This window comes from Balearica regulorum, chromosome 2, assembly GCF_011004875.1.
Source record: "Balearica regulorum gibbericeps isolate bBalReg1 chromosome 2, bBalReg1.pri, whole genome shotgun sequence".
NCBI lineage: Eukaryota > Metazoa > Chordata > Aves > Gruiformes > Gruidae > Balearica > Balearica regulorum.
This window is the reverse complement of record NC_046185.1, coordinates 56,512,954-56,538,546: the sequence shown is the minus strand read 5'-3', so window position 1 is coordinate 56,538,546 and position 25,593 is coordinate 56,512,954. Positions and strand designations below refer to the sequence as shown.

General features: G+C 36.3%; 1 protein-coding gene across 6 annotated transcripts in view; it reads right to left on the bottom strand.

Annotated features, from left to right (window-relative positions):
• Window positions 1-25,593, bottom strand: part of ANKRD12 (ankyrin repeat domain 12) — a 66,416-nt gene that overhangs the window by 22,602 nt on the left and 18,221 nt on the right. For 3 of the 6 annotated variants that reach the window (XM_075744454.1, XM_075744453.1, XM_075744455.1), the window contains 5 exons: window positions 23,306-23,443; window positions 16,126-16,273; window positions 5,878-6,024; window positions 4,691-4,891; window positions 348-490 (listed from right to left, as the gene is read on the bottom strand). In XM_075744454.1, coding sequence (XP_075600569.1) covers window positions 348-490; window positions 4,691-4,891; window positions 5,878-6,024; window positions 16,126-16,273; window positions 23,306-23,392 — 726 coding nt within the window. In that variant the 5' untranslated portion in view covers window positions 23,393-23,443. Of the gene's footprint in view, window positions 1-347; window positions 491-4,690; window positions 4,892-5,877; window positions 6,025-16,125; window positions 16,274-23,305; window positions 23,444-25,593 lie in introns of those variants that run through there. The other 3 variants (XM_075744456.1, XM_075744458.1, XM_075744459.1) reach the window with 3 other exon arrangements.

The window sequence follows — 25,593 nt, the reverse complement described above, 5'->3', positions numbered from 1 at the left end:
TATATACACACACAAACCCACAGTATACTGTTTGAAGTATACAGTATTCTTTTGAGAATTCTGTACAATACAAGTGTCTCCAAAAAAGTCATTAAAGTGTTTATTAAATAGAAAAGTAAAACTTTTAAATATTTAAGAAAACAGATACTGGTAGAAAATATCTGACAATAGGAGTAGGATAAAAAGATGAAACTAAGAAAACCAAAACAACTTTAAGATGCCTCCAAAACAGCAGAAGCAGAATTATAAAACCATATGACAGCAATCAGGACAGTTAGGATTTGTTCTAAAGATTGAGCTTTTCAAACCACCTATTTATTCCCCTCCCACTCTCCCAATACACTCACATTTCTATGCCCACTACTAGCAGAGTCATGAAGTGGCGTATCATCATCCAAGCCCTGTGTGTTTACGTCGGCTCCTGCTGCTATCAGGACTTTAGCAACATCGTAGTAACCAACATTACAAGCTTCGTGCAGCGGTGTCCAACCTATACCAAAGAATGTTAAGTGTAAGTTTGAAAGGTCAAAGATTTAAGCTTGTTTTTTATCTCCTGTGCTATAGATCTCTATTGCCTTGAAACATTTCAAATTACACTCACACACAGTAGTTGGCAGGAAGGTAACGCCATCCATCTGATGAACAGCATATGCTTTATCAACTTTAAATCTCATGCCACATTCCAAATTTTACTGTGATTACATTGAATTAAATTAAATCACTAATCACATAGTAAAAGACAAAATCTGGCACAAAATCCCCAGGCTAAACATGTTAGAAATTCTTTGACTAGTGAGCATTTGAACACAGTGTTAGGTATATATAAATAACATTATTCTATATGGAAACAGTTTGAAAACCACACTATTGGAAAGAATAAATATGGCAAATTATCATAATGAGTGCTCTTTTAGAGTAACTGAACATGTACCGGGAATCACTAATAACATTCAGCAGCTATTAGTCTAGATAGCAAGCTATTAATAAATATTGGCAGAGACCTTATTCCTGATATTTCCTATAATATTAATCATTTTTAGCAATTTTGATTTCCACACTGATAATCTGAAGTTCAGTGCTCATTTTTTGTAGCAGAGCCTCAACTGAAGATGATGATCAGTCCACACACACTATATTCCTTACCTCAGTTTCCTCTCCCCAGATTCATAGCTGCCCTGAACTTCCAGCCTGCTGTTGATGCCTTCTCAAAGCCCAGTTCTGGGAAGGCATTCAACTTTTGGTTCCAACATAACCAGTGCAAGTCTGGAAGTTTATTTACTTTAACTCTGCATCTAATCAGTAATGGTCTTGTATATCCATGGAGAGGAGGTACAAGAAACCCCTAACTTATCTAATCTCTCAGTAAGGTAATTTCATCTCTCACTCAACTTCTCACCTGCCACTCATTTAAATAAAAAAAGCTAAAAAAAAAAAAAAGAAAAAAAAAGAAAAAAGCTTCTACCTTATTCTACAGCAAAACACTTCTTCCTGATCTTTGTATACTAAGTTTCCTCTCCAATCATCACTTGAGTCACTCACTTCCAATGCTGCCTGGCTATCTTCTCCTTTTCATTTTCTTGTCATTTGCTCTTTTCCCCACTCACGCACAATGATAACACTCTTCTGCTTTCAGCCCTCTGATCCCTATCTTCTTTCTGCTTATTAATTCTCTCTGTAATTAATTCTTCTCCATGTTTTACTGCTTTGCCTTTCTATCCTATCACAATGTCCAGCCTGCCAACTCCAGTCCTGGCTTGCTCTCAACATGTGTTTCCTTTACTCTTGTTCTCACACGGCAGTATCATTCTGGCAGATATCCCGTGAGCAGGGTTACTTCCTCCATTACTAATTCATTTTCTGCTCCTTTAGTTCTGCCAAATTCTTAGCTAAACCCTCTAATTCTTTAAACTTCACTGCATCCTAAATTCTTATTTTTCTCCACTCATGACTCACTGCTCAAATCCTCCCCCTCTTCTCAACTTCTTCCTCTGCACATGATTTTGAAGCTCAGCCACCTCTGCCTCTCACTTTGGATTACCAATGGAGAAGTATCTCACTTGATCCCAAACACCTCCTCCAGAGTTCTGAATGAAGTGTCTAACGACACGCTCCAAATTGATTCTCAGAACCAGCTCTCAGCCATTCTCCTCATCCTTTCATCTGCCTTTAAAATTAATTAAATATCTGTACTAGGTCAGGCTGGGATGAAGCTATGAAGTTAACTTCCTTCATAGCAGCCCATACAGTGCTGTGCACTGCATTTGGGGCTAAAATAGTGTTCATAACACACCAGTGTTCTGACTGCTACTCAACAGTGCTTGTACAGTGTCAAGGCTTTCTCTCTCCCGCCCCCCGGGCCAGAGGTTGGGAGGGGACATAGCCAGGACAACTGACCCAAACACTGACCAAAGGGGTATTCTATGCCATATGATGTCATGGTCAGCAAGAAAAGCTCAGGGAAAGGAGAAGGAAGGTGGGATGTTTGGAGTGATGGCATTTGTCTTCCCAAGCAACTGTTACACCAGCTGAGGCCCTGCTTCCCAGGAAGCAGCTGGACATTTGCCTGCCAATGGGAAGTAGTGAATGAATTCCTCTTCTTCCTTTGCTTGCACGTGCAGCTTTTGCTTTTCTTATTAAATGGTCTTTAACTCAACAGATGAGGGCTTTCTTCCATCTTTTCTCCCCCTGCCCTGTTGAGCAGGGGAAAAGAACAGCTGGGTGAGCATCTGGCAGCCAGACAAGGTTAACCCCCCACAACATCTCTTCTTGAAGTGTTTCTATTCTCCCTGTGATTTCTATGGGCCTGTCTTCCCCTGAAACCTCCCCCTCTTCTTTTAAAATTGCTCTTGTCAACAAGTCCTCATCTCCCCTCTCAACTTCTCTGAAGATCTCACAGGGTTCTACTTCTGCTTCTTTTCTTTTCTTTTCTTCCTCTACATGCTAGTCCTGGCCAGCCTCATCTTCAAACACAAATTTCAGCTACCCTCTGTAAACCAAGAAATCACTGATTTGTTTCTTATCTAAAATCAAGATGTTAGTCCCTCTCATTAATATTTGCTCTTGATATCAAGTTTGAGCTGACAACTAATTGTACCATATAGTTATTAATTTCTCCCACTGGGGCTTGCTATCTCAGCTCCTCTCACCCATTCCCAGTGAGAATATAATTCTCACTATAGGCATTCAGACCTGTAAACCGAGCACCTTTAGCAGGCTTTGCTGTAGGTCTACTTAAAATTCTCATTCAGACCCCCATTATATTTTTGCTTCTATTATGCAATGCCTCTACAAACTTGAAATTGCTAGTGCTGTCAACTATACTACCAAGAATTCTCAATATTATCTTTATTCCTTTGGGATGCCAGCAGCTCCCCACAAATTGTGTCACCTTTTCTTCAGCATTATCCTTCACATTGGGAGCACAGTCTTTTTGAACAAAACCAAAAGCAACACAGTCCTTTCTTATATTGACTTCCTCACTTTCCCATGATACACTTCTGTGGATGGAAAAAAACCCGATGTTGAAAAGTAGAGTATTAGGAACAGGTATGCCAGTTATACAAAGAACACTTGATACTTGTATTATTTTTTAGAGTTGTCCTTGCATTTAAGAAACATCTACTGAATCCTATCTTTTTAAAGATGTCTCTTAGATCCCAATGCCACAAAAACCTCCACACCTCACCCAGCCCTCAGAGATAAACCTCTGATTTAGCATTCCTTTCACTCTGTTCCATCCCTCCTTGGTACCTCAACCTCTAAACCCTAAGTGTCTACTCAATACTCCAGCTCCTAAGTCTCATGCCCTTTTACCCTGGTAGAGAAAAAACAGTAGGTACTTTGTCTTATCTCAGTATGTAAGTGCATTTAATTTGGTGCCTGGCCAATCAACAACTGGCAACTACTGAACTCAAAACTACAGGTTCTATCTTCTGTGAAAGCATTCCTTTGGGGAATCTCATATTTACTCTGCTGGATATTTTTTTAGAAAACATGTGGAAACTTAACTACTGTGAGAGTATCAAAAGCAAAATAGGCAAAACTTTGCCAGCAGGTTCAAAAAATTATTTAGGAGGTCTTACAGACAAACAGACTATAAAAAAAAAGATACCAAATAAAGGATACTAAAAATATGGTACAAGTTACAACTTACCTTAAGGCTCATCAATCAGTGCTGAAATCAAAGCAAATACTGACATATCAAAACTATCATTAATCTAGCACAACTAGATGACAAGTGCAAGCTACACCACACTTATTTGCTTTGGTGCATATTAGATGTCCCAGTAAGAATACAACATACATTACAGTGCTGCCACCTACACTGTTACTAAACTCTGCATTTCCTCACATAGCCTACAATCCCATTATCAATTACTGACTTTGCCTAGTATAATTCTACTAAGTTCAGCAAGCATGCACACATATTTTTGTAAATACCTAGTATGCAAAGTCCCTGGCCACAACTGAAACCTCCAGGTATTAATATAACGTTATAATAATACACTATGTACTACAGTGTCCCAGTACTACCACTGCCATCAGAAATAAAAAACATATATGAGAATTTCTAATATGTTTAAGTTGTATCTTTTCATTTGCAAATAGCATGAACTGAAATTAAACCTGTGATAACAACTTCAGCATTAATTTTCAATTTGTACAGTTAAGAGAACATGTATCAACTTACCTGCAAAATCTTTTACATTCACGTTTGCACCTAAACTGATTAGCTCCTTAACCTGTTTAACATCCCCTCGAATTGCTGCCATATGTAGAGGAGTTTCCCCTCGTTCATTTCTCTTGTTAACTTTGTCTTTTTGTCTTGAAGAAGAGCTTGAAGTTTTCTTTTGTGTTGGTGGTGTTTGTAAGGGATGATTTAAGGTGGAATCTACAAAGTAAATTTTTAAATGGTCACTGTAAGTTATTTAGCACTATTTTTATTTCATTTCATTTAAACGCTTGCATTCAAAGGTGACAAGAAGAAGTGAATAATTATCTTTAAATAAAGGATGTATTTGACACTTCACATGTATCAACACAACGCCTATTTGCAATGTGTAAAAAGGGTGTTTTGCAAAATCTCACTATTTTTAAAGCAGATTTCAAGGACAGATGAAGTCTATCCAAACTACAAGGTTCACACACTCTGGTATAAACTCTACTAAAACAAGACAAAGCACGACCATGCAAATTAGTATCTACTCTGCTTCCCCTTCCTCCAGCACAATTCCACTATATTTTTATGTAGTGGGATGCCAGTTTAAGGAATTACTGTCTGCGTATTGTACTCCAGGCACTTCCTCAGCTGTGCCAACACAAATGTTTTTGGGTGGACTGGATAGTTTCTTAAGGTAAAGCTGCCATTTTAAATGCCAAATTTGTAAAAGCCTTACGTGTGTAGAACATATACATACATAAAAGATTTTTTAAATACAACTGGACCAAGGACAGTTTGAAGTTCTGAATTAAAAACAGTGTGTCTCCCCTTTCCCATTAAACGCTAAGGAAACAATCCAGTTTCCTTCTAAATTAAAATCCTGCTCCAAATTGAGACAAGACAGTAGTTAAACTTAATTAAAAAAAAAAATTCCATTTTTAAATAATGCATATGGAACAGTGTTTGAGATGCAAAAATAATCAAAGGAAGAAAAGAGATTTTTCAGGTTTTACAGCTATCATAATGCAAAGCTTTGCACATAAATACAGAAGGTCCAATTACTCATCAATGCAAAATAGTTTTAACAGAATTAGGAATAATTAAAAAAAAATCCGTAAAAATCAAGGATTGTTGAAAAACATCAGGGTTCAGAATATTCTGATTGGGATAGAATTAAACAGGCAGGAGGAAGAAAACTATTAACTTTTTAAGATCACCTGGACTGTTGTCTCTTGCTGTCATCTGCATGAGAAGTGCCATCTGTTTGCGCTCTGACAGAGGATAACCAAAAAGAATGCTAACTGGTGTTGATTTCTTATTTCCAGCATCCTTCTTCATTTTCTTTTTCTCCGCACCTTCCTTCTCTGGAAATATTAACATTTAAAAACTCAAACTGCTGTTCTATTAAAACATTTTTCTAGAAATAGAAGCATCCTTTTAAGGTATGTGAACTGGTGATTGGTGGTAGGTGATGACAACCAGAAATTGCATCTCTAATTTACTGCATTTGCATTAGTTTTGGTTCTAATAGTACCAAGATAAGAAGCTATGGAGTTAAAGCACTTAAAGCTGTAAAGAGAATTACTGAAAAATTCTAAAAGGTGAAAAACCTATTTCACAGCAGGAGGACCATATATGTCACAACTTTAATTTTCAGAGAATCAAGTCAGGTGCTTAAAAAAAAATAAAATCTGTAAGATCAGCCAGTCAACTTTCAGCCTTGAACACAGATCTGAGTCTCTGCTCTATTCTACTTCTCTCAAGACACCATGCTAAAAATTAGGAAAAGATTTTTTAATAACAATATTTGTTAGGTAATTGGATAAAAGATTGTTTTGCTCAAACTCATCCTGTTACATCACTTCAGAGTAATTTCTTCTCCAAAATTCATATCCTTCAAAAACTATTTTATACACATAACTTCTTTCCTTTTATCAATATTTACGGAAGTTGTTTAATATTTCATGTCCAAGTTTTAAACCAGGAGCTAAAATTACACATCTGAATAAACAGATCATTTCTAAAGCTATTCAGTACCTACAAACTCTCACAGATCTTCAGACTGGTTAAATGTGCTCTGAAATCAACAACTTTTTAATACCTAATGAATTTCAAAACTAGCATTTTGTTTGTGTAATTTGGAAACTTTGGTCTGTCTTCCATCCTTTTCAAAAGTTCTTCCTTCATTTTTCTGTATAAAAGTCTCATAAACCAAACACTGGCATTTATGTTAAAGTATGATAGGAAACAACTGATTTGTGATTAAGTGACTTTGACTAAATAATTTTTAACTGGAGCAGTATTTAATGATCTTAATATCAAACAAGTACAAACTCTGAATGCATCAAAATTCTTTTGGTACAATTATTTTCCACAGATCTCCCTACCTGGTCATTACTGTTCAACTGTATTTTCTAGAGACATTAGTTTGCATTTATGTGTAGTGAAGACCATTCATTTTCTGTAATTGTCTCCTCTTTCCAGGTAACTGCTCTTTTTCTGTCTTAACAAGTTCTTATCAAATTCAACGTTTTACATCTTGTAAGTAGCTTATATTACTTAAATGTTAGATCTATAATGTCTACCTTTTTCTTCAGAGCCCCTAAGATTACTACTTGAATATAAAACACTGGATGTAGAGGATGGCTCAAGGAACCTTACACAAATTAGGTGATTCAGAATTAAAATTTTTGAAAGGGTTAAAACCAAAAAAATTCTAACCACAGCTGTCAAGAAGGAACAGTCTGAAGAATATTCTGACAGACTCAACCAACAGAAACAACATCTCCAAACTCTAAACAAAGCATTTCCTTGGTTTCCTTCCCTAAAAGCCCATGTTCAGCATTAGCTGATGCTGATGTGCCAACTCCCATAAAGCAAGCAAAAATACGAAACAAAGCTCAGGCTTAAAAATTAGAATGGGGAGTATGTAATAAATGAAAGAGCGGCAGGGGGGGAAGATGTTGGACTGATCAACTGGACTCGGCCATACTAAAATGCTAGAATTTGGCTGGGAATTGTTTGAGGCTTGGTTGGAGATTGTTACTATTAGTTAAATAAGCCTGGCTGCCACACTGATCTTTCTAGCTCTTTGTGTAGGAAATTATTTTATCTTATTCTTATGGTGACCGATTACTATCTGATGAGACACTGTTCATTCAGTTCTCCACTTGTGCCTTAGGCCCCCTCTGTGGCCCTCCTTGTTTCATTCATTTCCTCTCAACTAATTTTCTGCCTTCCTAGCCTTCTCTAAACCTCATCTTTTAGGCTTGATTACAGACACAGGCTCTGGTAACGCAATGCTCTTGAGGCACAGGAAGGCATCTAAATAGTCCACATCTTGAATTCCATAGTGATCAAATAATAAATACATAATTTCACAGACTAAACAATTATGAGCAAGACTACTTTAAGAATGGAAAGCTTTAGACCTATGTACATATTTTAAAAAACCCTACAAATTTATCCATCACGTTTAAGAAGGAAACAAGATCCCTTTTACGGAAGCAATTGATGAGATTTTTATGAAGTGCATACATCTCATGCTCCTGAATATCTAAAAATTCATTCAATATCCAAATCAACACTGCTGCCCTATTGGTAGAACGTCTGCATAAGAAAATCTAAAGAAAACCTACAATTAAATTGTACTTTCAACTTTTCGCTGTGTATATACTGTTCTCTCTCCAAGGATAATGTACAGCATGCCCTTCATTGACTAATTTAGTACTTCCATCAAAACAACACATTTCAGTTTGTCTGGCATGATCTGCTGTTTCTTAGCTTATGCTATTCACTGGTCATGATTCTTTTCTTGAAAAAACACATTTTCATTCTGAATTATTCCTTAGAATTTTATAGCTATACTCAGCTTGAGAAAATAATACATCAAAATAAGTGAAATAAATCTTTTGATGATCTAGCTTTCACTTTTTTACTATACAGTGTACTTTTCCAGGTGTTTTTATCTGTTGGTTTTTGGTTTAGGTTGGGGTTTTTTTAATTATTTTGTTAGAAAAGCCTACTAAGTAAATGAGTGCAATTTACTCCCATCTCATGTTTACCATTGTCAAACAACATGAAGATCCTACATATTCCAATGCATTTCAGTGGTGGGGCAAATTATTGTTCTATTACTCTTCATTAACACTGTGTTTGCAAAGCATTGCTAGAGCTTAACAATTAAAAGTACCAAATAAGAATACAACTGCTCTCACCAAGTTATACCATAATTATGCCCTTACCACTCAAAAAAAGACACAATTTTATTACAATTTATATGAGATTTCATGTGTGTTTTCAGTAAATCTAAACAGTTCAATACACAAAATTAATATGATCAACAACAAGCCTAAAAATAAGAGCATCTGAGGACTACAGCAGGTGCATCTGATAATCCATTTCCTGCAGTATGTCCTGTAAGAGGCTATTGCTTTTCCCCCTCAAGGTCTTGTGTATGCCCTGGTTCTGAATGTACAAGATAAAACAACATAGGATAAAAGGGGTGGAAGGAAGCAAAAGGAAGGGAGCAGGGCATATAAAAAAAAAAAAGAAATTTTTATACACAAAAAAATACATAAATAAAAAATAGTCAAAACATACTTTTTTTTTTTTTTTAAATTCACGGTAAAGAACAGTGCAACTGTTGATAAAGCAGCTACACAAATCCACAGAAAAATTCTTATAAATTATTGGGAACCCCCATTATGCTTATTGCAGAATGTATGACAATATTTGTTTTCACTGCTCCATGAATATCATCACGCAGTACACTATACTTTATTTAGCAGGAAAAGACCAATTTAATGTTCAGGAACTTTGACTTTTTGGATACTCTTTATCTTGTGGTAACAAAAAACTCTTCACAGCTGTGTACTTGATGTTTATACAATTTGAACAGTAATAACTTCCCTAATAGAGGAATAATGCTCTACTAATAGATAGAATTTAATGTAAAAAATTGACTGTTAAAGTCAATTAGGTTTTGGGGTTTTGGTTTTTTTTTTAGATTTTGAGCATTTTGTTTTCAAAGTCTATGGAATACAAATACCTTCTTTTACATTCACTTGTCACTTTTTGGTGTTCTTCAGCAGTTAGAAACAGAACATCAGGGAATTTCTTGTTATTAAAAAATAAAAAACCTCTTCAAGTAGCTTCACATTCAATTATCTTTATTTAATAAGCTTCATAATATCTGGACAACATTCCTTTTGCAATGTAAGCTTTTCATCTAACACTTAAAAAAAATATTTAAAAATAGCCAAGTTATGTGAAATAGTGATTTAGGTGCATTTGAGCACTTATTTGTAGTAAAGCTTCATGAAATTCAGTCATAGAACTGGTATAAGAAACATCAGAATCACTGGTGATTATTTTAGGAGAATTTATGCATGACAGATTATGTCCCAAGGCAACCAATAATGTATCTGTTTTTTTATGTAAATAATTTGGATAAATTACAAATTCTTAGTAACGTAATTTCTAAATGTTTTAGGAAAATAAGTTATTAAATAACATACCATGTGGATTTCTCAAAACAAATCATGCCAAAGTAATAGAATATTCAATTTGGTAAAATAACCACCTTAGTGGGTAAAGGAAATAAAGCAAAAAGACCAAATTCAAACTTCAGGGTTCATGATAGTCTGGTTGCATGTAAAACTCCTATCATAGTGCAAATTGTAAAGAATAATAGGATTAAGAAACAGGACCATGTGAAGCTAAAATATGAACTGCTTGAAATAAATGCTTCTAAGGAAGTTACAAGATTGAGTGACATACAACAGAAGACTAATATGCTTATTACCAACAACTGCAGAAAACAGATCTAGATGAACAGTTCTGCAGATGACGAAGTTGAGAGAGACAGAGTTACTGAGATCTGTGTGATTGTGGTAATCTCACTGAAGTTATTTTAAAGAGAAACACATCAGTATTGATTGCTGCTTCCTGTCCTCAGTGAAAGAGACAGATTAGAATGTGATGAAGAGACCTCACAGTATACTGTGCACTGTAGAGATATCAAGGTAATATTGTGATATCTAATCAAGTTTATGGCATAGTTCTTTAACCAAACCAACACACACATACACACAGGCAAAACCACCTCCACTTTCCTATCTCTAGCCCAAACAACAGTTAAAGAAAGTTGTAATAGTTGAACAATAACACCAAATCTAGCAAGCAGTAACACAGTGTGTAAACAGTCCCCTTCACAGCCCCACTAACCTCTGTAACTACGGGAAGCACAAGTACAGAAATTGTCTTACTATGATGTACAGATAGAACAAAGAGGTCAGTTGTTTTGCTTTTCTGGATGCCAATTAAATGCTAAAAGAAAGATGACTGTGCCATGTTTGGACTACTTTAAAGACAGAAATTGAAGGGGTCAGAAAAACAAAACCTAGATGCTACTATAAACAGAAAATCTGGAGAACATAATTTCCAGGGAAAGAACATCAAATTAGCACATCCAGTGTAACTGTAACTCTTGTTGTTCTTCCTGAATAATCAACTATGTAACAAAACTATGAAAAAAAAAAAAGCCTACACTTATCTTCACAATGAAAAGACTTTTCCAATCTACAGTTATGTTTAATTGTTATGAAAAATTCAAATTTCTCTCTTCAGACTAGTAAGGTGGAGAAAGCAAACAAACTTGTCCTTTGCAAAAGCAGCACTTGCCTGTTTTTCTCATACTCATAACCACATCATTTAAAACTAACCATATTAAATAAATTAACAAAATCTAAATAATGCTATTTAAGTAGTCTAAATAAGTCATGGCTTTTAATCAAATTATGTTTTTTGATTGGGAGACTTCAAATCAGAGAGCTTATTAAAAAACGTATGGAAAATGCTTCTCCTTCCACCATCAATTCTACCAGTCTTAATCAAAGCTTGCAGGTTAATCTTCATAAGATTAACTTAAATAAGGGTTAAAGCTAAACTGCAAAATTTGCAGTATAAATAAATTTGGCTGCAGTGTATATCTATATATATGATAGAATCATAGAATGGTTTGGGTTGGAAGGGACCTTAAAGATCATCTAGTTCCAACCTCCTTGCCATGGGCAGGGACACCCTCCACTTGACCACATTGCCCAAAGCCCCATCCAACCTGGCCTTGAACACTTCCAGGGAGGGGGCAGCCACAACCGCTCTGGGCAACCTGTTCCAGTGCCTCACCACCCTCACAGTAAAGAATTTCTTCCTAATATCTAATCTAAATCAACCCTCCTTCAGCTTAAACCCATTACCCCTTGTCCTGTCACTACACTCCCTGATAAACAGTCCCTCACCAGCTTTCCTGTAGAACCCCTTGAGGTACCGGAAGGCTGCTATAAGGTCTCCCTGGAGCCTTCTTTTCTCCAGGCTGAACAACCCCAACTCTCTCAGCCTGTCCTCATAGGAAAGGTGCTCCAGCCCTCCGATCAGCTTCGTGGCCCTCCTCTGGGCTCGCTCGAGCAGGTCCATGTCTTTCCTGTGCTGGGTACTCCAGAGCTGGATGCAGCACTCCAGGTGGGGTCTCACAAGGGCAAAGGAGAGGGGCAGAATCACATCCCTCGACCTGCTGGTCATGCTTCTTTTGATGTAGCCCAGGATACAGTTGGCTTTCTGGGCTGCAAGCATGCATTGCTGGGTCACATTGAGCTTTTTATCAACCAGTACCCCCAAGTTCTTCTCCTCAGGGCTGCTCTCAATCCACTCATTGCCCAGCCTGCAGCTGTGCTTGGGATTGCCCTGACCCATGGTGTAGGACCTTGCACTTGGCCTTGTTGAACTTCATGTGGTTCACACAGGCCCATCTCTCAAGGTTCCTCTGGATGGCATCCCTCCCCTCCCCATACAGCTTGGTGTCATCAGCAAATTTGCTGAGGGTGCACTCAATCCCACTGTTCATGTCGCCGACAAAGATGTTAAACAGCTTTTTGTCGTTGCTCTGATCAAAGAATGAGGATGGGATAATAGAGCCCTCAGTGGGATAGCTGTCCAAACCAGGACAGTATAACAGGCACACCCCTGCACAGCAAAAGAAACCGAGAATAGGATGCTGTTGCTTAAAGACAGGTATGTAGTGCAATTTCAGGTGCAGCCGTTGTCCCACAGGTCTCCTATGACTCATGTTATCTTTCAGCCCTGTGCAGACTTCTCAGCTACTGTGGGCATCTCAACTGGCATTGCATGACTACACTTAGGCAACTGGACTCGGTCCTAACCGGTATGAAATTATTAAGAAAGTAACCTAAAGGCTAAATCTGAAAATATTTAATACTAATTAAATAGTAGAGTTATCAAGCCTTGGAACAGGCTGCCCAGGGAAGTGGTTGAGTCACCACCCCAGAGGTATTTAAAAGATGTACAGATGTGGCACTTAGGGGCATGGATTAGTGGTGGACTTGGCAGTGTTAGGTTTACAGTTGGACTCGATGATCTTAAGGGTCTTTTCCAATCAGAATGATTCTATTCTGTTCTAATCTACTGCAGCAGTTTCTTAGGCAAAATCACTGATTTAAATCTGTATTTAGATAAACAGGACTAGAATTGTACTAGACTCTCATGGGACACTACAAATGCTGTTTCATTTCAACCCTGCCAAAAGTGACTAGGTGTAAAATGTACTTTATGTATAGTTTTGTAGGAATCAAATTAAAAAAAATATTTTCCAAATTAAGTTAACATTCAGCTTAGCTGTTCATGCTCATCATCACTTACAGTTTCTAGACAATATCTGAACCAAAAAAAAAGCCCACCACAAAAAGGAGCAAAAGGAGGCAATTTTTACAAAAATAAAGCAAAAAAGACAAAATCTTCGTTCGTGAATGCTTTGAAGATAGAAACAAGACAGCTCTAATGATATAACGCTCTAACAATTAGGTATTCCCATTCTTTGACTGATTTACCTGCCTAAACAGGATGAAACCCAATTATAATGAGGTTTCTACAATCAGCTAGCAAACTTATCCTGTATCTTGGAGATAAACCATTTACTAAATTAAACCATTAATTATTTTATTTTTTTTATCCTAGAGCTACTTTTATGGCTTTTCTTGATTTTTTTGTTCACCCAGACACATTTTCAGAAGACCCTAAATGTTCAAAAACATTTGAAAATCAAACTCAGTGGCCTTACCTATTACAGAGAAACTATTTAGCAAAGTTTGAACTCTGGAAAAAAACCCCAAACATATTGGAAGACTGTTAAAAATACAACTACAGGGAAAGAATAAAATACATCTTGGAACTGGAACGGACAATGGGAAGAATGGAGTAGTACCACATATTTTCTCAGAATCTTTCTACTTATTAACTGTATACACAACCTTTGACCATTTCCCTAGAATACCACTACAGATTTCATAAAGTATCAGAAGAAAACTAGGATTTTTTTTTTTTTTTTTTTTTAATTTTAAACACTAACACTACTAGCTGGTAAGAAACTTTTCATCACCTCTTCTTTTCCCTCTGTCTCCAGTTACACTCTCATCTCTAAAACACTTACTTTCTTCCTTCTCAAATGACATTTGCCATTCTTTGTACATAGTTCGCAGGAAGACACTTCTGTCAGAGGTTAAGAGTTTAGTCCAGTGATGGCAAATCTTTTCAATACCTAATGCCAAGTTTATGTCAGAAGCAGCACTGCATTTCATGATCACTGATGTCAGTCCTAATCCATGTCAGTGCCAAACTTGGCACCAGTCTAACTGGTTAATTCCCACTGGTCTAATCTAATAGGTTAGGTACAGAATCAGCATTATAAAAACTGTTTTTTCATCCTAGTAATGCTCCTGCCTCTAAAGTTTCTGGAAAGCTTATGTACCAAGTTCCTCATCTGTGAAACGGGGTAGTTGCTCTTACCTACTTACCTCAGCAGTAATGAAACGGACAAAAAGCTATGATGTTTGCTACACAGCAGTTAAAAGCTATGTGCCTTCTATTGCTATATTAAGGACTTCTCGCCCCAGCTTGAACTGTTTATTTCATCTCCCTGCTACAACTTGTAACAAAAAGATTTTGTAGTGTACGCATTTTCTTTTTGTGCATGTTTAATAGGTGCCTAGAGTAATCCATCTTGTTTGTGGCAACTGTGACAACAGATGCTATAGCGAAAGAAACACAAAAAATTACATTACCTTACGAGATGCTGTGACAATGAATTATTTAAAGTTGATGGGGGTGGAGAGAGATGACAAAAGATTTCCAACACAGAAAACATTAGATAAGTGCTAAATATTACTTCTAAATATATTTATTTCCATTATGAAAAACAGTTAGAGTCTAAACCCAAGCAATAAATTTAGTAAAGCAGATGCTGGGAGCATACACCTAATTTCTACATGGTCTTTTCAGAATCAAGTGGTATCATGAATAGTGTAAAAATCTAGAATTCTGTAAAACCACTGAAAACAGAGATCTAAAGCCAAGAGTATTGTTCTGTAAAGTGACTATTTCAAATTTGGATTTCATACCATATTCTATTTACAGTAATAAAAATATGTATGTGATATTCAAGAGCCAAATCTTCTGTATTGTATCAATCCTGGGCAAAAATCAAACAGTTACTGAGGTATATACTTTTATCTTGCATTTAAATCTGAGCATATTAAGGGAATTACCTGCTTATGAAAATATTTGAATGTACAGTGAGCAGTGTATAAGAAACTGCAGTACTAAACCTCTGACGAATTTGGGGAACATGCCTTCTGGTGGCCTTCCAGAGGGCACAGATAATGTCTTGCTACCAACAGAACTATTACCGAACTATGACACGGATAACTAATTAGCTAAACTCAGAGATAACTGTACTCTTAGAATACATCCAGACCTCTCCATCTTGATTTGAAAAGAGCCATGTTAAGAATGGTATTTTGAAGTCTTGAAATCAGTTCTAACAGAATATGCTTAAGTTAGGAAGAACTACCAGCCTGTGCAGAGAAGGTATGCTGAACTGATCATAGGAGCTTAGACTGGAAGACAAGTTTGCTCTCCATGACTAGTTTAGTTAGTTCCATAACCTTAGCAACCTTTTCTCTTATACAGAGGACAGTGCATCTACCAATCTTTCTCACTCTCCCTCCCCAAAAAAGGCTATGAAAGGCTGACAGCTGTGTCTCAAATCAAGGCACTTAAATGTCTTTTCATCCGTCTACTTGTTTAAGCAAAAGGACCTCTAGAGATGACAATGACAAGAAAGACTTTTTACTGAAACAGAAGCAAAAGAATGAGGTTAGGAAACAACTGGAAAATGCAGGTAAACTATGGTGGCATGCCAGCTCTTGCTAATGATAGGATGAAAGTCTATCAGACCGAGATGCAACAATCAGAAGCAAGCAAGCAACTTTTGTACTTAGTATCCTTTTTTATGGGGAAAATATTAATCAATATAAAAACCATAATATACAATTAATTAAAGTAGGACGTATTTTACCAACAAATAATTAGTTAAGGAAATAAAAAGGTTCTACCTGTGTCTGAATTGCGATCTTCATTTCTGGATGGACTAATAGTAAAAGGAAGTTTACGTTTCATGGAAGACTTTTCTTTCATCTCCTTCCCCACATCACTCCTATCCACTTTTGGAGTTTTGCTGTAGGATGCAATCTTGTCCTTGCTCTAATATAAATAAAAAGTATACTAAGTAATTTTTGCATAAAGCAGAATAGTCTTATAATGTATACAGACTGAAAAGACTGCTATGTGAGAATGGATGTGCACGTGTGTGTGTATGTGTATTACGTAGTTTATTCAAAAATTTTTAAAGTTACCTTACTAAAAATAATCAATAGCATTTCTTTCTTTTTAAAATTAGTATCTCCTGTGTTATTTCTACTTCCAGATACATCACAGAATAACTGCTGTTCACTGTTAGAGCCTTGATTAATAAGCAAAGAAACAACAGGAACTAGACAAGAATTTGCTAGGTCTTAATGACCATCCCGATTTCCTTTCCTGACCATAACATAATAATCACATTAAAAGCACATTAAAAGCCCACACTGCAATTCAGACTGTGAATAGTAACACAATAACAACAAAAAACCTCTAACAACCATCCCCTGCCTCCACCCCCATCCCGTAATCCATCCATACAGAACTCCCTTTCTATTTCAACAAGAATAATAGTGTAGTGTTTCATTTTCTAAAGCAGAATTTACTAAGAACTTAGAAAATCTATGAAGAAACTTTTTTAACTGGTACCGAATTTAGAAAAAAATAGGTACAAACTATTTGGAATTTTTAGTTGCATAAATCTGGGATTTTTGGCTTATCAAACGTCAAGGTACTATTCTCCAGAGCACCTTTATTTAAAAAAAAACAAACACAGGTAAGAATAGTTTGATTATATTATCTGTCACGGAGTTTAAACTATTGCCAAAGGGGTAGACAGAAATGATTACAAAAAGAACCTGCAAACTCTACAATCTTCAGACAACAAATGTCTGTACCAGGTAAATCACAAAGAAGGGATCAGTCTATGAAGTTTACTTCAGGAGAATTCCTGAAGTAAAAGGCTAATGCCTGCAGAGAAAACCTTTCTTCACTCTTAAGTTTGGAAACCTGAAAAAAACAAAACCCCAAATAAAACCCACACACCAAAACCAGCCCTCCTCCAAAGCCCCAAAGGAAACAACACACACCTCCCCAGCCTTTTTCTTACACGTTAGAACAAGAAAATCTATAACTCTAAACCCCCTTAAGACTCCCCTAAGCTCTTGGGAGATGAAGTGTCTGTGCTATTAGTTTTGAAAGAAGTTAGTCAAATGCAACCAATCATTTGCAAATGCATCTATAAGTTAACAAAAGCAGTTCCAAACTCCATTAATTCCATTCTGATCTTTTCCACTAACATACAATTCCCCCACTTCAGCCCAACCTCACCAAGAGCTCTCTCCTCCCTTATTCCAAACAATCCAATTATTTCTCATATGTACATATGTAAATTTCCCACAATATGATAAAATGGTATTAAAATTGTATTGCTTTCTCTAGATTATCATCTTAGGTAATATGCAATACAAAGGATCAATTAAAAATAATTTAAAATTCATGAGCAGGAAACATTGGTTTCAATTCGTTCTATAGAAAAAAAGGCAATTTTTTTGTGGTTGATAATCCTTAAAAATAATCACTTTTTTGGTACTAATCAGTAACAGCCTCCTGGATTCAACTTCAAGTAAAGGAAGGCAAGAGGAGGTAGCAAGCCCTGCAGGTTAGAACAGGCATTTTGGTTTAAAGTGTGAGCATTCACTGTTCCAACTACTCCTGGTCACTGCAACAGCATGGAGATCTCTTTTTCAGGGTCCAAAACAAGGTTCAAAATTCAGCATGAATAGGTCTATGTATTCATTTAATGTGATCCATGGAAGCAACGCAAAACAAAGTCAACATCTTTATAAAGCAACCTGTAACTTAGAATATCTGTGGACTTTCTAAAGAGGTTTATTAATCGAAAGTGAAAACTGCTAATCAAATAAAACACTGAAGACATGATAATATTCAGATACATAAACTATTGCTGCAAGGAGAAAGGCATTACATACTCCCCATGTCCACTACAGTTAGAGAATATTTAATGGCTTAAGACTGCAACAGGAGACAAGTAAAGGTTATTTTTTCTTCTACTAAGCATCTAACTATGCCAGTCAGTGTAATTAAGTATCAGAATAAACTGCCCAAGGAGACCGGAATTTCCATCAGTCAAAGCTTTAAAGAAAAGGTCTGGCAAACATCTGTCAAGAACACAGTACAGCTTATTCTACTCTGGGGCAAATGGATGAACTGGACCTGCACATCTCAATATTTAATGCATGCCACACTGGAGGATATAGTAACAAGGAAGAATTTTCTCTGTCAACAAAACCATACTAGTGTGCTACGATGAGGAAGATATTTTTAATCTGTTCAACAGAAACTGTCTCGGAAGACTAACAAACAGGAGTCTGGACAATCTCTTGATATCCCATTCCAGCTCTATTGTCTGGTACCGCTACAATCAATGACAAGACACAAAAGGACACAACAGAGTGCCATATAATCTAGCAGATGTACTAAGCCCTGGGAGAATAAACATTCTTTTTCTGCCTAGCAAAGATAATTACATACTGAAGCGTGTTCTGCATGGTATTAAAATGTCTTTGGGCACTATTTTGGACTCTTATAAGAGGACAGTTACTTCTTACAAACCCCAAATGTATTTCTCCTTTGGACCACATATCTATCATTTACTCCCTGAGTTTTGGCCTTGTATGTTCTAACCTATAAATTTAGATAAATTAAAATTTCATTATGTTCTTATCATCTCATGCAAACACTAAATGGTCTATATGCTGTATACACTCTTACATTTTTTTTAATTTATTTTATGCTCCCAAAATGAGCAACTGAAATAAAAATACACATACTCTAAAGCATATATGATATAAACTCGGCTTATTAACAGGAATGTTATTCTTAATGATTTTTTTTAAGCTCTCAGAATACCTGAACACATAGCTGATTCACATAGCTATTTACTGGTTGATAGAACAGCATAATAACCATTAACTTCCACTGGACAAATATGAAAGATTCAGTCTCATAACAACAATAACTTTACTACATTCCTCACTCAACAGCTAAGAGTGCACAACCAGTAAGAGCTAAACATTGTATCAACTGAGAAAAAACAAATCCTACAAGTGTTTATCTTAATATATTGGAATAGTTTTACACCATATACTTAGGCCATTACAGGTTTTATTTTAAGAAAAAGAATGAGGAATTTTTTAGGGAGTGGTGTCCTTTAACATTACTGTTCATTTGTAAATGCACTGTTTTGTGTGAACATTATTTCACATTAGGCCTCCTCTGCCTATAATGCATCTATGAACATATAAGGGACCACTGATAATTAAACTACCTATCTTCTGTTTGTTTACAGTCATAGAGATTAAGCTCCATGAGTAGTTCAAAAAACATTTCTGCTTCAATAACAAAGTGGACACAGAAGCAAGTAAGAGCAAGTTTACATGGCAAAGTGCAGAAGTGGTTTGACTGTACTAGTTTACAGAAAAAAATAAAAAGCCAAAGCTACATGAAAAATACAATTAGAATGCATTTTTTTTTACTAAGGACCACTGCCATTATCTGAATGTTGATGACATGAGGGTCTTTTCGTGCTACTAAAAGACACAGGCATCTCTGATGGCACAGTGAATGGTCACTCACTGGTCACACGATACTGAGAAAAGTGTATGGACAAGAGGTATTTTCCAGATTAATCAAGACACTTCCATACCAAAATGCCACTAAAGCAAAAATTTTACTTTAGTATCCCTTTCACCTGTAGCATCATTTCACACTTCCTTACATCAACTACATTAAGTTAATGAATCCGTAACTTTTTCATAAGAAGTTCTAATGCATCAAAGACTACTGGTTTTAAATTCATGGTTGCAAATATTTATATATTAAGAAAAATCCTTATTTGCTTTACAGAAATTTCCACTGCTTCCTGAAGATATTTCATTTAAAATAATCACTGTTGATTTGGTCTGGTCAGTCTTCAGAGTTTTATGTCTGTGAGTATAACAGAGATTTGCCTTCATGATTTTATGTTAGTCGAACTAAAATTTTACTCTTACTGTATTGTCTGTTGAATTTTAAATGATTTTCTAGGCTGAGTTAAAATCATTACTTTTGGCAATGTTTTGTCTATTTTTTTCTAATATATGGGAAAAGATAGCAGATTATTCAAAAGCCACCTAAACACTGCTGATAATTACTTGTCCATGTATTACAGAACAGTTCCTGTGACTGTTAGAGTGACTATTTAACATTTTAACCATGTATTCAATTCTCTCAAAATATGACAAAAGCAACCAAACTGCATTTATTATGCTAGAAACCTGAATACAGGAATATTAACTGCAGCACTTAAACAATTCTGTAATTTTATTTAGGATCTCACATTTTCAATGTTACATATATCAATTTATACCATACAATCCCCAAACCAAATCCTACACTATTCTAATCTCACATTATATATTGTGCCAAGGAGGATAGCAAGCAAGACTGAACATAACAGTGCAAGCGGTTTATCAATTTACTGTTTGGTATCAATCTAATTAGTCCACCATTTTGTTTCCATACATATGTCCTTGGTCAAACTTCCATCTTCCTCTGGACTTTAATTACCTAAGTAACCCTGCCTTCACTGGCATCTCAAATACTAGGCAAGGTAGAATCTGAACGTAGCACATTTGTCCATACTTCTAATTCCTGTACTAGTGATCAGTCTCAACAAGAAGCATTTCCTCGTAAGAGCAGCCAGCTAAGGATAAACCTTCATCTTCACCTTTCAACAATGAAAGGGTTTTATGCAACCATTAAAAACAGAATGCTAATTTACTCCTTTCTAAATAAAATCAAAATTTGCCATGTTTCCTGGTGGTTAAACAAATGACAGCACGTTGACTATTCTGGTCCCTAGAAAAAGTTATTCATATTTTCACATGGATTCATATCTTATTCTGATGAAAGAGAGCTACACGTATCTGTTTCACATGATCACCTAACTTTGCAGAGATTGCAGGGTAGGGGGGTTAAATGGCTCAGCAGACACAACTGCTACAGTTATTAGCAGATCAGAGGCAGGAGATTACTGGAGAGGAAGGTCTCAAGACAAGCAGCAAATACTGAAGTGGGCACGAGGATCACTGCTAAGGGAGTTCCTTTGGTAATGGCTGCAGATTCAACAGCCGCTCTGGAAACAAAGGCCATTTTTTTATTTTAGCAGCAAGCAACAGGGAGAGGAGGTGAAGGGGAGTCAGAGGTGGAGAGTGGAGAAGGAAAACGGGCCCCAGAAGTAAACTTTTTATTTTTATTATTTTTTTTATACTTAGATTGCAGAACAATTTGTATGTAAAATTCAAAGCCTACAAAGGAAGAAAGTTATTTGCACTATAAAAATATGATATATATTTCTATACATTCAAACATACAAATGAATGCATTCCAAGCAATACCTTTAGCACAGAAACCGGGAAAAGGAAAGCTTAAAAATTGACACATTCCAGTAAACCCACTATTTTTGTTTTGATGAAAGTGAACAAAAGATGAAAATTCATTTTTAACCTCTGTGCTATGAGTTTTAATTAAAAACACAAATAAAGCTTGAAAAAAAAGATGTGTCTGTTTTCCTAGCATGAGCAGCTGTTGGTTATGTCTTCAAGACTTTCCTGTCTCAAAACTTTTTTCAGAAATACTGAAACGTCAAGATAACAAGAGTTTATAAAGCCAGAAAATATTGTAGTTAAATAAATAACCTAAAATCTTTCCAAAACGTACCTTATTTACAAGTGTATAAATAAAAAGGCGGTACTGAATACCACTAAATTTCACTGCAACAGCCTTCCTATTCTTGCTGCTTGTAGGCCTCAGAGTTTCCCTGCCTTATTCCCAGTGCTGAATGACACTTCAATTAACTTGACCATAGCCCAAACAAGGACCAGAACAAAAACAACAAACACCAACATTTTTTCACCCCTTTACTAATAAGTCAATTTCCTTTCCCCATTTTACTCTGTTATCTTCCTCTTCTTATTGAAGCAGTTCAACACAGCTAGCAGAAACTACCTTTGCCTCACTTTACTGGGACCCATAAAACAAACTGGGAAGAGAATAAACTCCGCTGTTTTCTATGAAAGTTTTCAGAAGACAAACAGTTTGAAGCAGATGCTGGATCTTCTCATCTTTTCCTATTTTTTCATCTCTGTCTTCATTAAGTGGTTTTACAGAGAATACAGACTTCAACAAAATAGTAAGGATGATCTCACGCAGTCTCCATTTCCAGAGAAAACAGTTTTAAACATTGTTTAGGAGATAAATGAATTCTCTCTCCTTAAGGAAATATACAACTCATCATTCACAATACAGAATATTATTCCATCTTTTGTTATTCATTAGTACTACAGTTAAACTTATCTGTTGTACAACCATACTAGGCAGACAAAATGGAGAACTGGGTTATTTGCAAGTTCACTCCAGAAGTTTGAGAATAATAGGATACTTCACATTTATAAACAACAAACCACCCTTCAGTATTACTGGAGCTTGCAGGCTCCTTTGTTCTCCAACAAAATGGATTGTACAGCTTTTAAAGTGGACTCCCCTGTACATGGGTTACTCTTAACCCTTCTGCAGCATTCAGCTTTCAAGTCCTAACAGAGGGAAAAAGTCCCTGTGTTACAAAGGAATATAAGAAACTTATGTTTGTTCATTGGTCTATGCTCTGTCACAGGCCTTCAGAAATGCTTCATGTGTTTGTTACAGAGAGTAAGACACTGTAAAATTAAATTAAATATGAATCATTGTTCTTGTGAGCGTATGAAGACTTCCTATGATGTAAGATACGGAAACTATGCACTAACTTATATCAAATAAATCCAACGCCTCCAGCTTCCTTTTGAATTAAGCTACAATAAGGGGCATAAATTCTGTTCCCTAGTTTAATTTACAGTTAAAGCCATAAAAACTTATGCACTCAAGATACCAGAATACAGATTCATATTTATTTCTTCCCATTACAGTAACAAAGATCATGATAGAACACATGCTCTTCATTTCACTGAAATTAAATGGACATGAATATAATTTTGTTACCTTTCTTGAAGTTGGTTTTTCCACCATGGTGCTATCACTGTCAGAATTTTCAACTTGAACTGTTTTTGTGGACCCAAATTTGGGCATTTTATAGCTGTTTAGCTAGCTGTATCTTGTATCAGTGGGTTCATCGTGTGTCTGAAAAACAACCAACCAACATTATATAAATACACATGCTACAGTGTCATTTCAGGACAAGTGTTGTTACTGCAGATGGTAGCAGAGCTGCATAGTACCCCAAAAAAAGATGGCTAACAATGACACCTGACTTCAAGCATCCCACTCATCTGCAGCTCAGACCTTGAGGTGAAAAACCAAAAGGTCTAACATGGCTACTACTGGGGACAGTGTCATCAGAAAACCACCCAGTCAGTTGCTGAACTGCCTCATCCCTCTAACTTGCCTCTTTGGTAGACTTAACACTTTGGGGATTTGATGGCTTATCGGTTCAATATCTCACTTAATTTTATAGGTAATAAGACTAGGAGGATGAATAAGATCATTTCTAGCAACAGTGTGAGGAGAAATTAAGCTTTCTAGCCTGGGAAACTGAAATATCGTCTACCCAAAATATTATGGAGAGAAGGTCAAATCTTGTGGATTTGCTATTTTATTTGTTGGAACAAGAGATATATGTTACAAGAAAAATCTTCTAAAGCTTAGACCTGGAACTAGAAAACTTAATTTCCACTGTCTAGTAAATTAATTACATAAAGCATTGGTGGGTGGGTGTGCACATATAAAGCTTTAAGAGCTCTGTGGTGTTTCATTTCCAGGGTACACCAAGTAAATGTCATTAGAGTCACATAATGAAATTCTGATTTTTCCATGTTAGCTTTGATTCCACTTTTCTGCTTCAAGAGAAGCAATTTTAAATATATAGAATCATAGAATCATTTAGGTTGGAAAAGACCTATAAGATCAGCAAGTCCAACTGCAGTACCTCCCAGTGAAACTCAGGTTGTCCTAAAAACTTGTCAGGAGCATAGCAGAAGACTGCTCTACACTTGCAACACTGCCAGCAATAGAGTCTAGTGTTTTTTAGCATTATTTATTTAGCATCTTGTTAAGAATGACAAAGTTCTTACTACAAAGAAAAAAAGTTAAGGTAAACGAACAGGTCAAAACATCTTGCCAGCACACCAGAATTTTTACTACACAAACCATTAAGTACTACGGTGAGTTTAGCAACAAAAGACTGTAAACAGTATCAACCCTGAATAACAAACACGGAACAGAGAACTAAGGCTTCTCTCCATGTTCTAGGCTTCAGGCAACTGCCAAGCCAGGAGCTAAAATGAGATGGGAATTAGCAGGGCAAACTCAGCTCACTCCAGTGCATAAGTAAAAGACCATAGAAGATAAAAGTAGAAAGCTAACTTAAAGAAATTTGTACCAAGAATTTGACTTGGAGAAACTTGTGAGCCATTATCTTCACGTCTCCAAAGGTGCACTGGAGATTCTCATTCACTCTGCTCAGGCTTGTTAACAGACAAATGTGTTATTAGGCCACTACATACCACTCATAAATCCCAAAATACATTAAGAGATTTGTGGCTTAGCCAAGACTCAAAAGCCAGTCCCAGCTGAGGGTGAAAACCAAGAAATCTAACATAAACATGGCTTACAGCAGGAACAGTGCCATAACCAAAAATCCAACAAAGTCATTTGCTGAACTCATTCATTCACCTGACTTGCCTCTTCCACAGAACGAAGAGCCACTGAGAGGTCAGTCCCGTGAAAAGTAAAATTGCATTTGACATCACTTTAAAGCTGGTGACGTTTTATGGGTCTTTTTGAACAGATGTGACCACACAGTCTTAGTGACTCTTGTAGTAATTTTATGTCTGAGCTAGATGTCGTCGATTGTTGCTTTAAAGTTAAGATTTTGGGATCATCACATAGTGAATTTATTGCTGTTATAGGACCAGGGCCACTAATTTGGTTTGACACAGGTAACTGACAGAGACCGGTACTTTCTCTTTGGCAGATGACTTTGTTTTGCACACTAGACTGATACACAAAACTTTCACATTCAAACAAATTTCTACATACCACACCACCACCACCACCACACACACACACACAAGACCTAAACTATGGGAAATTCCCTTACAAAATACTTGGCTAAGATTAATACCATTGTATACAACAAACTAACATCTTATTCTTCCAGAATAGAAGGGGAAGAACAAGAGGGGAAGGAGAGTTCAAAATGCTCAATCCTAAAGTCAGAAAATTAGGAAATGCTGCACTAAGGTCTGCTCTTTTTCTCCCTTTCCCCCACA